Source organism: Theropithecus gelada, chromosome 1, assembly GCF_003255815.1.
Source record: "Theropithecus gelada isolate Dixy chromosome 1, Tgel_1.0, whole genome shotgun sequence".
Lineage (NCBI taxonomy): Eukaryota > Metazoa > Chordata > Mammalia > Primates > Cercopithecidae > Theropithecus > Theropithecus gelada.
The window spans coordinates 105,828,668-105,846,001 of record NC_037668.1 but is presented as its reverse complement, the minus strand read 5'-3'; the positions used below and the strand labels follow the sequence as shown (position 1 = coordinate 105,846,001).

At 39.0% G+C, this 17,334-nt stretch overlaps 1 protein-coding gene and 1 pseudogene across 3 annotated transcripts in view; both read right to left on the bottom strand.

Moving 5' to 3' along the window:
* MIGA1 (mitoguardin 1) overlaps positions 1–17,334 on the bottom strand; it is a 97,485-nt gene that overhangs the window by 24,709 nt on the left and 55,442 nt on the right. For both annotated transcript variants that reach the window (XM_025367505.1, XM_025367496.1), the window contains exon 8: positions 8,350–8,450. In XM_025367505.1, coding sequence (XP_025223290.1) covers positions 8,350–8,450 — 101 coding nt within the window. The remainder of the gene's footprint in view (positions 1–8,349; positions 8,451–17,334) is intronic.
* LOC112612684 lies at positions 1,528–3,768 on the bottom strand (annotated as a pseudogene). The gene has a single exon (XR_003116885.1). The product of XR_003116885.1 is annotated as a nuclear speckle splicing regulatory protein 1 pseudogene (transcript).

Here is a 17,334-nt window from a genome sequence, read left to right as displayed (position 1 = left end):
AAAAAAAAAAAAAAAAAAAAAAGAAAGAAAGAAAAAAAGAAATCAAACAAGTCAACAACAGCCAACAATAAAAACAGATAAATAGGTAACTCCTACATATGAAGCAACCAGTGAAAACTGTGCTTGGGGATTAGCTACAGATTTCAAACATCCTAAATTACTTTTCTTGGGCCCCATGAGGTACAAGATGGACTGAGCCTTATCCTCCTTGGCATGTAATTACTATGTTAAATTTGAAGTAATATTTTTTAAAAGCCTTAATCCAGACCAGGTCCTCTGAATGACCGTGAATGAAAATGTCTAAAGTCTCAAGATTATTACAAGTAGGGACATGAAATAGGCTAAGTTCTATTTTAATGTGGACCATTTTATACATGTTTACATTTTCCTTTGAAATCAATCACCTAAAATTATAAATAAGACTTACAATTAAAGAAAGCAGGTTGTTAGCAATCTGTATCCCTTAATAGAAAATAGGAACTTAAAATAGCTGCCCTCCAAACTGGTCTTCAATGATTCTCTCACCCTGGTTACTCACACCCCATCCCACATTGAATAGGGCTAACCTGTGTAACCAACAGCACATTGTGGATATGACAGAATGAGATTTCTGAGGATAGGTCAAAACAGTCATCACTTCCACCTTGCCCTCTCTTGGGTTACTCCCTCTGCGGGAAGCCAGCTGCCATGCTGTAAAGATATTCAAATAGTCCTACAGAAAAGTCAATGTGGTGAGAAACTTAGGTCTTCTGTTAATGGATAGCACCAACTTTCCTATGTTGGGAACAGATCTTTCAGCCCCAGTCAAGCCTTCATATATATATATATATATTTTTTTGAGAGAGACAGAGTCTCACTCTGTTGCCCAGGCTGGAGTACAGTGGCACAATCTCAGCTTACTGCAACCTCCGCCTCCCATGTTCAAGCGATTCTCCTGCCTCAGCCTCCTAAGTAGTTGGGATTACAGGCGCGTGCCACCACACTGGCTAATTTTTGTATTTTTAGCAGAGACTGGGTTTCACCATGTTGGCCAGGCTGGTCTAGAACTCCTGACCTCAGGTGATCTGCCCATCTCAGTCTCCCAAAGTGCTGGGATTACAGGCGTGAGCCACCATGGGCGGCCATGCCTTCATACTTTCATACAAGAAAAATTTTAAATGATAGATATAGCCCTCCCCGCCTGTTCAGGTTATAAGTATCCTAAATATTCATCTTTGTTGCTTTGTATATTATTATTGGTGTATTTTTTAAGCATATCACTATTTTTTATTTTCATTTAAGCCAACTATGCTGTAAGCTATTTAGACAAGATGATCCACATTTTATACTTTAATACAAATTTCAGAACATAAAGTATATTTTCTATTGTTCAAATCCATTTTATCTGAAATACAATATTTATAAAATAATATTTTATCTGAAATACAGTATTTCCTGCAACAAAACCAACATTATTAGAAGAGTTCAATTATTTATTAAAAACAATTTTTTTTAGAGACAGAGTCCTGCTCTGTTGCCCAGGTTGGAGTGCAGTGGTATGATCACAGCTCACTGTAACATCAAATTCCTAGGCTCAAATGATCTTCCTGCCTCAGCCTCTCAAGCAGCTGGGACTACAAGCATGAACCACCATGCCAGGCCTTTTGTTTTTTAAATAGAGACAAGGTCTCATTATCCTGCCTAGGCTGGTCTTGTATGTCTGGCCTCAAGTGATCCTTCTGCCTCGCCTCCCAAAATGTTTGTATTACAGGCATGAGCTACCACATCTGGCCAAAATTATTTTTTAATGGTTGTAGTGAAGCCAATTTTCCTCATTATGTACCCACAGGGAATTAGTACACTCTTGCAGTTCTTGAATACAACAAAGAATATGGTATTGATAAGTACACACTATATATAAATTCAGCCAAACATTCACATCCAAGCATCCAAGATGTAAGACTTTTGATTTTAACCTAAAATTTTGAAAATAAATTTTAAAATGCCCTCCAAACTACTGGCAACACACTCCTTTATGGTTTTACACAGCAGGTTCCAGGAATTACAGTTTTCTGGGCTTCCTTAAATCTTTCTCTTGGGGTAGCCATCAATCATCTTCTTTCTCAATATAGCTCTTTGCATTAACCTGCGCCATCTGCCTGGCCAAGTACCTATCTCTAGCTGACATTACAGTTTCTTCGTTGTTCCTCTTTGCAAACTTGCTCACTGCCTCGGGTGGTCTCTCTTGTTCTTTACCCTTCTCTTCTTGCCTTTCCTCTGTGAGTCTCTGTTTTGCTCCCAGTGATTATTAAGAATTAGCAGGTTTCTCCTGGTTTACTTCTTTGTCCTTTGCCATGTTTCTCATTTTGTTGGATCCTTCTTGGTCAAGAAATGTATCCTTTGCCCTAGAACTTGGGCTGCTTTCCTTTCTGTCTCAATTTCTTTCCGAAGACTGAACACTTACTTCTCATTTTTCTCTATCTCTGTATTTACCATTATTTTCATATCTTTCCTTCCTTACTTTCATATGCTCTTCCTTTGCTTTGCTTTTCTCTTCCTTCCCTCCTTTCTCACTGTGTCGGTTCTGACCATTTTGTTGTCTCTTTCTTGTTCTCTTTGGGAATATTTCTCCCTGTCTTTCTCCCTTTTCCACACTCTGTCACTTCTTTCTCTTTGGTCTCTCATCCTTGGTTTATCTTCCTGTTCATGCCTCTTCCAATGGGAATCTCTATGACTGGCCTCCTGTGCCTATGAGAATCCCTTCCTTTCTGGTAATCACAGTCTGTAATGGTTCTCCTGGTCTCTGGATTGCTTCTGTTGGTGCTGATCTTCCCTTTTCACGTGTCCTCTCGACGTTCGTGATCCTTTCACGTGGTGTCTGGCACTGTGCCCTCTTTCTTCACCAGGTGACTGAGAGTGGTTTTGATTCCTGTGGTGCTTGGGGGTCATTCTCAGGGGTCTCTACGACCTTTTCCCTTCTGCAGTTCACTCTAGTTTCTTCTATTTCATCATCCTCACTGCTCTTAGCATCAAAGTCACTGTCTGCATCTGAGTTTTCCTCTACTTTCACATCAGTTTGAAGAATGCATTTCCTCTTGTGGTACTCTGGTTTCTGAACTTACTTCATCGGAGTAGCCCCTTGATTTCTCTTCCTTTATACCAGATCTGGCTTCACAAAAGCTGCATTTAGGTACTTCCTCTTCACTAACTGCTTGATTTAATAAGTGCCTATAAAATCCACTGAGATCTTTCTGCTTGATTACATCCAAACATGCTTCCAGGGCAACTGCCCCCTTTTCTCTTTCTTCTTCTTCAGCTCTCTCTCGCAGTTTTTTCTTATATGCAGATGTCACAAATACCTCTTTATCATCAAATTCTCCCTTTTCCATTTCTCGTTCTCTCTGTATTTTCTCTTCCATTCTTTTTTCCTGTTCCTTTTTTCTGATCTCAACTGCTTTTAGCAAGTTGTGAATATACTTGGGCTTTCAGTCTTCCCCCAAAAGCAATTTGGGATTGTTTTCCTCCTGTTTTTTCTGCATTTCATCATAAATACTGTCATATTCATACACAGTAGCATCTTCTTCAAGGGCCTTCTGGATTCCAGTTTGGTTTGTTTCACAGCCTGCTATTCTCAGCAGCTTCCCTCTGAAGGCTTCCACTCATGGAGGTCTCATCATCATCATCAGAATCATTCCCAAACACTGATGATTTTTGCAAAACAGGATGCAACTGCTGTGTTTTCTTTGGCAAAATAAGCCCATACTGCCTGCCCAGAATCGCCATCTTGCTCCCGTGATGGCTGAACGTGGCCCTATTATTGGTGTAGTTTTTGGATTGCTATAAATAAGTGTTGTCAAATCAGAGAGGTGTGTATAGCAAAAGCTTTCCAAGGTTCCATTTAGAGTACAAGTAGAGGTATCTAAAAATTTTATTTTATTTTATTTTACTTTATTTTTATTTTATTTATTTATTTATTTTTTGAGACGGAGTCTGGCTCTGTCGCCCAGGCTGGACTGCAGTGGCACGATGTCGGCTCACTGCAAGCTCCGCCTCCGGGTTCACGCCATTCTCCTGCCTCAGCCTCCCGAGTAGCTGGGACTACAGGCGCCCGCCACCACGCCCGGCTAACTTTTTGTATTTTTTTAGTAGAGACGGGGTTTCACCGTGTTCGCCAGGATGGTCTTGATCTCCTGACCTTGTGATCCGCCCGCCTCAGCCTCCCACAGTGCTGGGATTACAGGCGCAAGCCACTGCGCCCGGCCTTTAATTTTATTTTTTGAGACAGAGTCTCGCTCTGTTGCCCAGGCTGGAGTGCAGTGGCGCGATCTCGGCTCACTGCAAGCTCCACCTCCCGGGTTCATGCCATTCTCCTGTCTCAGCCTCCCGAGTAGCTGGGACCACAGGTGACCGCCGCCACGTCAGGCTAATTTTTTGCATTTTTAGCAGAGACAGGGTTTCACCGTATTAGCCAGGATGGTCTCAATCTCCTGACCTCGTGATCTGCCTGCCTCGGCCTCCCAAAGAGCTGGGATTACAGGTGTGAGCCACCGTGCCCAGCAGAGGTATCTGAATTATAAAAAATAAAATTTTCAGCCGGACACAGTGGCTCAAGCCTATAATCCCAGCACTTTGGGAGGCCGACGTGGGAGGATTGCTTGAGCTCAGGAGTTTGAGAGCAGCCTGGACAACATGGCAAAACCCCATCTCTATTTTAAAAAATTAAGAGAAGCCTATGATTTCTCTATTAAACACATATACACAATTGCAAAGTGGTAATTCTTTAAAAAATGGAATCAGCCGGGCGAGGTGGCTCACGCCTGTAATCCCAGCACTTTGGGAGGCTGAGGCGGGCGGATCACGAGGTCAGGAGATCGAGACCATCCTGGCGAACACGTTGAAACCCCGTCTCCACTAAAAATACAAAAAAATTAGCCAGGCGTGGTGGCGGGCGCCTGTAGTCCCAGGTACTCGGGAGGCTGAGGCAGGAGACTGGCGTGAACCCGGGAGGCGGCGGAGCATGCAGTGAGCCGAGATCGCGCCACTGCACTCCATCCAGCCTGGGTGACAGAACGAGACTCCGTCTCAAAAAAAAAAAAAAAAAGGAATCTACAACTACAAACTGCTCTCTACAATATTAGTTTCTACCTATTAAATAAGAATCTCTTTAACAGATGGAAGGATTAGGAGTAAAATGTGAAGGTATCCTAATATCAAAAAGACTTTTCAGAACTTGAAAGAAAACATTATGCTAAGTGAAAGAAAGTCAAATACAACATATCACATGGTATGATTCCACTTACAAGAAATGTTCAGAATAAGGCAAATTCATAGAGTCAGAAGGTATTGGGTGCCAAGGGCTGGGGGGTAAAGGAAGATGGAGAGTGACTGCTATTGGGTAGGGGTTTTAGGGTAATAAAAATGTTCTGAAATTAGAAAGTACTGCTGGCTGCACAACTACATAAACATACTAAAAACCACTGAACTCTATAGTTTAAAAGGCTGAATTTTATGGCATATGAATTACTGTCAAGAAAGCTATATTTAAAAAAAAAAAAAAAAAAATCTTCATCCGTGGTTCCAAACCAATGTTTGGCAACGCTTATAGAGGAAAATCTTCTTAATCACTTTCACAAATGATTGATCTAGTTTATAGAAAAACCTATACCAGAAATTGTTTTAATCTAACTAGGCAAGAAATCTTTCTGGTAATCCTGAAAACGTTTTCGAATGATGAAAAACTGTTTAACTTCCCAAAAGGTTCTGAATCTATTAACTTAGTAACTTTCTTCATTAAAACAATTTTCCCTAATTTAACCTTAAGTGCTTGGCATATAGTTAAAAATAATTTAACAAACATTTCTTATAAAAGAATTTATCTTGGAACATTCACATTCTGAGACCATACATTTACACCATGGAAGCAGTCTTAGGATATTTCTTGAATAGTAAGTCCTTTTTGTGTATATTCATGCATTTCATTTTCCACAAGTATTTAATAATTTTTATTAAATCTTATTAAACAATAAATTTAAAGTGAGTACAATGAACACTTAGCAAAATATTTTTTAAAGTTGCATATTAGAAAAAAAAACTTTAGAGCAATTAGGTATATTGTTCCTCACAATGGAAAAAAAGTGCAAAGTGAATAGCAATTTTTCTCCTTACAAACCATCTAGGACATAGCATCTACAGAATAGAAAGATAAACATGTATGTAATAACAGTAAAAGGAAGAGGAAACAGCTTTCCCATAGAACAAGTAAATATATTCTGTCTATTGCAAACTTATAAGTGGAAATTTTTTTTTTTTTTTTTTTTTTGAGACAGAGACTCGCTCTGTCACCCGGACTGGAGTGCAGTGGCCGGATCTCAGCTCACTGCAAGCTCTGCCTCCCGGGTTTACGCTGCCTCAGCCTCCCAAGTAGCTGGGACTACAAGCGCCTGCCTAGTTTTTTTTTTGTATTTTTTTAGTAGAGATGGTGTTTCACCATGTTAGCCAGGATGGTCTCGATCTCCTGACCTCGTGATCTGCCCATCTTGGCCTCCCAAAGTGCTGGGATTACAGGCTTGAGCCACCGCGCCCGGCGGAAAATTTTTTTTAATGTAAACAATTAGGAGATGATACTGTAAGTGATGGCTGAAATATACACATACAGAAAAACCTTGAGAGGACAAAAGAAATTATGAATCAGTACTGCTTTTAAAAAGGCAGATCCAAAGTTAAAGGTACAGGTATTGGAATATCTAAAGCTTCCAAACTAGAGATAAAATTCACATATCAGTTATAGATGTGTAATACTATTTTTGTGCATGTGTGTGTGAGACAGTCTCACTCTGTTGCCCAGGTTGGAATGCAGTGGTACGATCTTGGCACACTGCAACCTCCACCTCCCAGGTACAAGTGATTCTTGTGCCTCAGCCTCCTGAGTAGCTATGATTACAGACATGCACCATCATGCTCGGCTAATTTTTAAATTTTTAGTAGGGATGGGGTTTCACCATGTTGACCAGGCTGGTCTCAACCTCCTGACCTCAGGTGATCTGCACACGTTGGCCTCCCAAAGTTCTGGGATAACAGGAATAAGCCACTGTGCCTGGCCAGATGCATAATACTATTTCTATGAAAAAAGACCACCTAAAATTATAATATCCAAAATCTACTGTAAAAATGCAAATATTCTGATATAAAATTGGTCACATATAATTTTTAAAGCTGATTTAAGTACAAAAATAAAAACAAAAAGATGACCTCTTTGCAAGCAGTCTCTTTTGGTAAAAAATTTAAATCTCAGTGAAAAATAAATTACCCACAGATTTATAATTCAGTAATCACTACTGTTTATTTATAGCTAGTCTTTTTTCCTCTGCCTATATACTTATATATCATGCATGTTTTTGTTTCCTTTTTACAAAATTATAATCATACAATCTATATAAAACTTTACATACTAATCTTTTCACTTAACATATGTTCCCATGACATTAAAATTATTGGAAACATGTTGATAGCTCTATAACATTTTTAATTACAGATGTGCCATAATCTGGCATTAGATTGTTTTCCATTTTTCATTGTTATTAAAATGCCACAGTGAATGTGTGTGTGTGTGTGTGTATACATATCTATCTATCTATCTATCTTATCTATCTATATATATATTTTTTATTTTATTTTTTTGAAACAGGGTCTTGCTCTGTCACCCAGGCTGGAATGTAGTGCCACAATCATGGCCCACTGCAGTCTTGACCTCTTGGGCTTAAGGGATCCTCCCACCTCAGCCTCCTGAGTAACCAGAACTATAGGCTACTCAGTACCACATCTGGTTAATTTTTAAAATTTTTTGTAGGGACAAGGTCTCACTATGTTGCCCAGGCTGGTCTCAAACTCCAGAGCTCAAGCAATCCTTCCACCTCAGCCTCCTGAAGTACTGGGACTACAGGTGTAAGCCACTGCACCTGGCCAACAGTGAATTGTTTTTAACATATAATCTTTGAATCTGATCACCTTCTTAGAACAAAAATCTAAAAGTATGATTTCTGAACTAAAGAAACTGAACATCTTTAAGACTCTTGATATAAGCTGAAAAACTGCTTTCCATTAACATACTAGTTTCTATTCCTCCCCCATAATCTACAGTATATGAAAGTGCCCATCCAAATCACGTGTTTACAGGTCCATCTCCTTAAAGAGAGTGTAAGCTCCTGTAGGAGCTTATTTTCATGTTAGATTTATTCATTTTTGTATCCTGGTACCTACCACATGGTAGATGCTAAATAAACAGTGACCAAACTGAATTACAGTATAATGACAAGACTGTTGTTTCCACTAAAAAAGAAATAGAAATCCTCATTAGGAACACACATGTCCTACCTCTGCTGCTGAAGCAAAGGAATCCGTGGATGCGACGCTCAAGGTGTCTCGCAGGCCAAAGTCATCCACATTACCCTTCATGGTGATATCTGTATCTTTATCTTAAAAGTAAAAGGTGAAAAGTTCAGAAAGTGATATTCCACATCATTGTGGTACTTTGTATTCCATAGTTTGATTTTGATTTTTTTCCCCTATCTTTATTTAGACTACCAGTGTCAAAAGGAAAACAGTAAGTATCCAATGTTTAACTGAATCTGAAACTCTGCAAAGTAGGGGAGAGAGTGTTACAAAGCAAATATTCATTTTTAATTTAAGAAGGAATTAAGCTTAATTTTTTATTAAAAGGGCTTTTTAGTGCATAATAACCAGAGTTGGATTATCTACTATACATGGTAAAGTCAGCATATATCACAGCTAGTTTGCAACAGAGCAATTTATTTGCAAGTGGTCTTGCCCAAATTACAAGAACTTGTAGGTTCATTTAAATCAACTATATTATTAACATAAAATATCTGGCCTGTCACTTGTGATAAGCTGATCAATTAAAACAATTCACAGCCGGGTGCAGTGGCTCACACCTGTAATCCCAGCACTCTGGGAGGCTGAGGCAGGTGGATCACCTGAGGTCAGGAGTTCGAGACCAGCCTGGCCAACACGGCGAAACCCCATCTCTACTAAAAAAATACAAATATTAGCCTGTAGTCCCAGCTAGTTGGGAGGCTGAGGCACGAGAATTGGTTGAACCTGGGAGGTGGAGGTTGCAGTGAGCCAAGATCACACCACTGCACTCCAGCCAGGGGGACAGATCAAGACTCTATCTCAAAAAAACACCACCACCAAAAAAAAAAAAACCAAACAACAACAACAAAAAAAACAAGAAGGTATTTGTGACTTTTTCAGGCTTTAATGAGACCTACTTTAAAAACTGAACAGTTAAAAACAACCAGACCTAGGTCCTTGATGTTTACTCTGCTTACCTGAGGGTCAAATATAAATACCTCCCAAATTTTAAAAGGTTGAAAAAGTTCAAATTCTTTGGAAAGGGTTAATCTCACCCTATCAAGACAGGCTGTTAGCAATACTTGTCATTCGGAATGTGGGTATGAATATCCTCATGTATTATTATCAGGAATTTAATTGTTAACATTAAATTTTCAAACAAATACTTTCCTGCTTACGTATGTGACTAACATGGAGAAAACAAGTAATAAACTTCAAAATGTATCACAAGTATGAAAGAGCAAAGAATAAAATACATATATTCTTATTTTGATTCTCAATCTGCTAAATTTATCAGACACTATCTTCTTTAAAATGAAACCAGCTGGCTGAGGTGGCTCATGCCTGTAATCATCCCAGTGCTTTGGGAGGCTGACGCAGGAGGATCACTTAAGTCCAGGAGTTTTGAGACCAGCCTGGGAAACACAGTGAGACCTCGAAAAAAAAAAAAAAAAAAAAAGCCAGGTGTTGTGGCACATGCTCAGGAGGCTGAGGCAGGAAAACTGCTTGACTCCAGGAATTTGAGGCTGCAGTGAGCTATGACTGCACCACTGCACTCCAGCCTGGATGTCAGAGTGAGACCTTGTGAAAAGAAAGAGAAAGAGAAAGGAGAGAGAGAGGGAGAGAGAAACCAGAAGTCTCCTTGGCTTTCATTCTCCAAATTTTCATAATGTTTCCAAAATTAAAATTTATTGCCTCTACCAGAAATCTGTCAAATTCTGTTTAAAACCCTAAGTACCAGAAAACACAACTTGTGACTCTACCCAGGAAGTATGTTTGTTTTTTTTATTCAAAGCATCAATTTAGCTTCAATTAAATGTTTAAATCAAAAGTTACACAACCAATTATATTCCAAGCTCTACAACAAGCAGAAGAGAGAATAAGCCACAAGTGGTGCAAGGTTCATTCCTATTAAGTACCAAAAATAATCATACATGTAACATTTTTTTTTCCTATTTTATGTTTGGTGAAATCAGACTTTACGTTTTAAGTATTTACCCTCCAAGTTTAAAGTATAATTGTTTTCAGATGACATTTACATCAATCCTTTTAAAGTACCTAAAACTTTTCATCTTAAAAATCTTTCTACTACTAAATGACTATTAATGGGACAAAATCTGAGGTTAAATTATTCCATTATAAAAACATTTTAGAAATTTACATTTTTCTATTAAACTGGAGAATAAAACAACATAATTGTTTCACACTTATAAATAGCTATCAAACTGGTATTTTTGGAGACACAATTATCCAGAAAAACTCCCATAATTCTCTTTTCAGTGCATATGAAGGCCTTTTAAACACAAATACACACACACTGAGCTTTTATACAAAACTTAATCCTCCTGTACAACCTTCACAGCGTTATCTTTTTTCCATTCTCAGTATTACTTTCACAAAAAGAAATCACAGTTTTACAATTTTCATTATGTCACGGCATTATCAGAGTGGGATTAAATTTTATTTTATTTTATTTATTTATTTTGAGACAGAGTTTTGCTCTTGTTGCCTAGGCTGGAGTGCAATGGTGTGACCTTGGCTCACCGCAACCTCCGCCTCCCGGGTTCCAGTGATTATCCTGCCTCAGCCTCCCGAGTAACTGGGACTACAGGCATGTGCCACCACTCCCAGCTAATTTTTTTGTATTTTTAGTAGAGACAAGGTTTCACCATGTTGGCCAGGCGGGTCTCGAACTCCCAAACTCAGGTGACTCAACCGCCTCAGCCTCTCAAAGTACTGGGATTACAGGCGTGAGAGCCACTGCACCCGGCTGAGAGTGGGATTAAATTTACAAGACAATTAACTCTTGGTTCCATATGGCTTTTGCTATTTTCAGAGTAGAATACAGACATTTATCTAGTGTTACTTTACCTTTCAGACATTACCCATGAGATGTCAAAAGTCTGTTTTACTTTAGTCAACAGTAACTAGCTATTCAATGTCATCCAGATCAGTTACCATACTTGTACTTTATTTTTTAAAACATCTAACAAAGAAAAATGGCTCAATTCCAGAGGAACTAGAAGGATTTACTCATTAAATCCAAGTCCATAAACCATAGACTATACCTCTTATTTCAGTAATTGCTATGATTCCTGGAATGGCAGCTAAATTATTACAAAGAGAAAAAATACATCTGTTTTTTAGATACGATAGTCAAAAGTATAAAGAAAGAATCTTGGCCAATATCCCAAACTAACTGCTTTCATGCATCCAATTAAAGCTTAAAATACTCTTTCTTAAAAGTATCATCATTGGCTGGGTGTGGTGGTTCACGCCTGTAATCCCAGCACTCTGGGAGGCTGAGGTGGGTGGATCACTTGAGGTCAGGAGTTCAAGACCAGCCTGACCAATATGGTGAAACCCTGTCTCTACTAAAAATACAAAAATTACCCAGGCGTGGTGGTGCATGCCTGTAATCCGAGCTACTCAGGAGGCTGAGGCAGGAGAATTGCATGAACCCAGGAGATGGAGGTTGCAGTGAGCCAAGATCGCGCCACTGCACTCCAACCTGGGTGACAGATCAAGACTCCATCTCAAAAAAAAAAAAAACAAAAAAACAAAGAAGTATCATCAACTCTTGGCCAGGCACAGTGGTTCACGCCTTTAATTCCAGCACTTTGGGAGGCAGAAGCAGGAGAATCTCTTAAGCCCAGGAGTTCANATCAAGACTCCATCTCAAAAAAAAAAAAAACAAAAAAACAAAGAAGTATCATCAACTCTTGGCCAGGCACAGTGGTTCACGCCTTTAATTCCAGCACTTTGGGAGGCAGAAGCAGGAGAATCTCTTAAGCCCAGGAGTTCAAAACCAGCCTGGGCAATATGGCAAAACCCTGTCTTTACAAAAAATTAGCTGGCGCAGTGGCACACACCTGTAGTCTCAGCTACCTGGGAGGCTAAGCAGGAGGATCACTTGAGCCTGGGAGGCAGAGGCTGCAGTGAACCAAGACTGCACCACTGTATTCCAGCCTGGATGACAGAGCAACGGTCTGTCTCAAAACAAATCAAAACAAATGAAAAGTATTATCAACTCGACTGCGGTATTGAAAGACAGTGAGAGCATGGAAAATTGAAAACCAAAGGCAGCCGGGTGCAATGGCTCACGTCTGTAATCTCAACACTTTGGGAGGCTGAGGCGGGAGAATCACTTGAGCCCAAGGAGTTCGAGATCAGCCTGGGCAACAGAAGAGAGACTCCAGCTCTACAAAAAATTTAAAAAGTTAGCAGAGTGTGGTGGCACGCACCTAAAGTTCCAGCTTCTTGGGAGGCTGATGCAGGAGAATCGCTTGAGCCCACAAGTTCAAGGCTGCAGTGAGCCATGATCGTGCCACTATACTCCAGCCTGGGTGACAGAATGACACTCTGTCTCTTAAAAAAAGAAAAAAACCTAAGGCTTCATTGATCTTAGTCAATATTTTCAGAAACTTCTTACTGAATTTTTCTCAGCCAAAAAAAAAAAAAAAATCCTAAAACCACAGTGAAATATCATTACACACCTACCAGAATCACTAAAATTGGGGAAAAATGGCTTTTTTTTTTTTTTTGGTCGAGGATGTATGGTCAGTGGAAACTCTCACACACCACTGGTAGAAACAACTGGTAGAACCACTTTGAAAAGTTTGGCATTACCTATGAAAGTTCAAGATTGCTTTCTCTATGATCTAACAATTCTACCCTTGGGTGTGTTTTACAGAAATGCACGCTTATATGCATGAGTGTTCATAATAATACTGTTTATAATAGCCCCAAACTGGAAAAAAAACAAATGTCCAAATACAGAACAAACAAACCATAGTATATTCATACAATGAAATACTATACAACAATGGAAATAAATGAATTGCTGCTACATGCAGTAATATGGATCAATCTAACAATATGTTGAGTGAAGGATTATATGCAGAATTCATTCACAATGAAAAATTATTATTAAATTCACTCAAGCAAAATTCAAAAACAGACAAAACTAAACACGCTTAGTGATAAAATTATTTTTAAAAGCTAGAAGGTGACTGGGCACAGTGGCTCATGCCTGTAATCCCAGCACTTTGGGAGGCTGAGGTGGGTGGATCACCTGAGGTCAGGAGTTTGAGACCAGCCTAGCCAACATGGCGAAACCATGCCTCTACAAAAAATACAAAAATTAGCCTGGTGTGTTGGCAGGCACCTGTAATCCCAGCTACTCAGAATTCTGAAGCACGAGAATTGCCTGAACCCAGGAGGTGGAGGCTGCAGTGAGCCAAGATCGTACCACTGCACTCCAGTCTGGGTGACAGAGTGAGACTCTGTCTCTAAATAAATAAATAAGCTGGAAGGTAATTAGCCTGAGCATCAGGACAGCTGCACTCCAGCCTGGGTGACAGAATGAGACTCTGTCTCAAAATAAATAAATAAATAAATAAATAAATAAATAAATAAATAAACTAGAAGGTAATTAGCCTGAGCATCAGGACACTGGTTCATTCTGCAGGTGACTGGAAGGGATTACAAGAAGATCCATCTGGAAAGCTGTCAATGTTTTACGTTTTGCTGTACATGATAATTACATAAGAATGTGTGATAAATCATTGTACTTTTTTGTTTTGTGCACTTTCCTCTAAGGATTTAAATAGAAGGAAAGAAAAGAAAGCAGTATCAACTATATATCTTGGTCCCAAATAGCTGAGAGCAGAAAAGGCTCAATCAGAGCTTCAAAGGCAGGAGGAAGCAGGGTAAGAAAATGAATGTTTTCTATATTTCAGTGTTGCCAATGATGCTGTAAATTATTACCAGACATGAATTTTATATCCTGATTGAGAAAGCATCTATAATGATGCTAGATTCAAAAGTCAAAAGACCTGATGAGTGTTAAATATAACAACAAATCAAAAATAATTTATTTGTACCCTGTAGTGAATACCAATAGTAGTAATGTATAATGCCAAGCATATACCACTCATAACCGTTTTTCTCTAGCTCTGCAACCTTTCTTTGCTATTTAGTGATTGGTTTAGGATTTTAAGTGGGAATGTTTAAGTGGGGATAACCAAATACTTTCAAGAAGGAGAAGACATGGAAACTAAGGAATGTCTGCTATTTAATCATAACAATAGAAGCGTGATGCGATTAATCAAAATACATATTTATTTTTCACTCAATACTTGCCAGATACCAAGTTATATGCTTTATATGTATTATCTTATTTTTAATCCCCACAATAACCCTTTGATGAGGTAGATACTATTAGTTTTCTCATTTTATGTACCAGGAATCTAAGGCACAGACAGGCTAAGTAGCTGCTACATACATACACATCTAAGAAAGAGAACAGTAGGATTCAAACTCAGGTGATCTGATACCAGATGCTATGCTATAAAACTATGGAGCCCTGGTGTCCAATACAGTAGCTCCTAGTTAAATGTGTCTATTAAACACATGAAATGAGATGTGCTGCAAGTGTAAAATACATAATAGATTCTGAAGACTTAGTACCAAAAAACAGAAAACATTAATACATACTGGGCTTAAGAAAATATATTAAAATTAATTTTATCTGTTTCTTTTGAGCCTTTAATGTGGGTACTAGAAATTTTAAAATTACATTTGTGGCTCACATTATATTTCTATTGGACAGTGCTGTTAGAGCATTCGTTGTTCATATTTTAACTACAGTGCAAAGAGCTTCCAAGTTCTTTAGAAGACTCAGATTCAGCTTATATTTTTTGAGTGACTATTACGTGTCCAAGTATTCTACTAAGTGCTTTCACAGACCATTTTACTTGACATATGTAATTATTAGAGAAGAATAGCCTAATTATGTATATTGAGTTTTTCATTGTAACTTGGGGGAAAAAAAGCCATTTTCTAATCAGATGGCTCCTCTATTGGTTTTCAAAGCTTTCCATTATCTCTGATTATCCTACCTATCCAATGTTCTTTTCCATCAATTACTTAAAAAAACACAATTCTCTGCTTTATCTGAGGGTATGTTCACCATATCCCCACTTGCCATACGGTAGTGCAGTGGGTAAAAGCATGGTTTCTGGATTCAGCCAGTCAGCATCTGGATCCTGATCCTGATTTGCTACTTACCCACCTAGGTAAACTGAGGATAGCAATACTAATTTCCTAGAGTTGTTGCAAAAGTTAAATGAGATTTGTGGAGGCACAGTACTTGGTCCATCATGAGTGTAAAATAATTTTTGCTATTACTATCATTGCCAAATACATTCTTTATTCAAGCCTGTGATTCCTCCTGTTTCTTCTCTACATATAACCTACTCTCCTTCTGCTCCCTTGCCCTGTGCTACCCACAAGCACATTTTTTTAAATACTCAGCTCAAGTATTATCCCCTGTAAACATCCTCCAAAATTTATCTAATTTTTTGCTCCTATGTAAGGCAGTATAGCAAAAGTGTTAAACACCATGGGTTCTAGAGCTTGAATTCCGATACTGACTCTGTTACTTATTAGCTGTGTAACCTTGAGCAAGCTTCTTATCTTCTCTGTTCCTCAATATTCCCATCTGTAACATAACTTGAGTGGATGGACTTTACTTTCTTTCCTTTCCCTTTTGTTTTTCCTGGTGGTTCCTACAGTTCTCAGGAGATTATTGAACACATAATAAACACTAAAATATTTGTTCATGTAAACTAAAATTTATTATAATAAATGGACTGTCCCCAGGACACGAAAATCTCTAGAAAGCCTATCATATACTTACTCTGGGTCATTTTGCCTATGACTTTAACTTGTTTTCAGAATCCTGTTAATTTTTTTACCTTTCTTTCTCGCTCTCTTTTTTTCTTTTTTTGAAACAGACTCTCGCTCTCTTGCCTAGGCTGGAGTGCAGTGGAGCGATCTTGGTTCACTGCAACCTCCACCTCCCAGGTTGAAGCAATTCCTGTGCCTAAGCCTCCCAAGTAGCTGGAATTAAGAGGTGTGTCACCACGCCTGGCTAATTTCTATATTTTTAGTAGAGATGGGGTTTCACCATATTGACCAGGCTAGTCTCGATCTCCTGACCTCAAGTGATCCACCCAGCTTGAACTCCCAAAGTGCTGGGGTTACAGGTGTGAGCCACCGCACCTGGCTTACTTCTTACGTTTCTAATAGCCAGCCCTAACTTAACTAAATTTACCATACTATCTTGTAAACCTGAAGTATGCAGCTTACACTCCTTAATGAATGATAATGAACATCAGAAGTGCACTTTAAAAAGTTTCCACGGGCCCGGCGCGGTGGCTCAAGCCTGTAATCCCAGCACTTTGGGAGGCCGAGGCGGGGGGATCATGAGGTCAGGAGATCGAGACCATCCTGGCTAACATGGTGAAACCCCGTCTCTACTAAAAATACAAAAAACTAGCCGGGCGTGGTGGCGGGCGCCTGTAGTCCCAGCTACTCGGAGGCTGAGGCGGGAGAATGGCGTGAACCCGGGAGGTGGAGCTTGCAGTGAGCCGAGATCACGCCACTGCACTCCAGCCTGGGCGACACAGCGAGACTCCGTCTCAAAAAAAAAAAAAAAAGTTTCCACAAACTGGTTGATTGTACATTAAATTTAAAATGCTCTGTAAATTATCACACCGGCTCTCAGTGAAGTAGCTCTTTTTTATTTTTGGTAACATTTTAAAATAAGTAAATCCAAAATTTAAAAAAATTTTAAACTGTCTCAATCACCCAGAACTTTTCAAACATTCACTGTACACAGATATAAACAATGATATTCTTTGGAAGTACATTAAAACCATAATGTTTACTCTTAACTCAACTGTCACATATTCTAGGCCAAAAATCTGACTGGATTCAAGCCTTACCCCTTCTTTCACAATCCCATAATTCACGTATTACTTGAGTTTTTTCCAAAGCAGGATTTGCTTTACAAGTTTTAAAGAAAACTAGAAGTCCTGGAACTTGGAATTTCAGGTCTGGATCTATTTCCTTAGACCCATCCAAGTGGGTTTTCTACATTTCACTTTTGCCATCACTAGGCACATTCTATTTTCTATC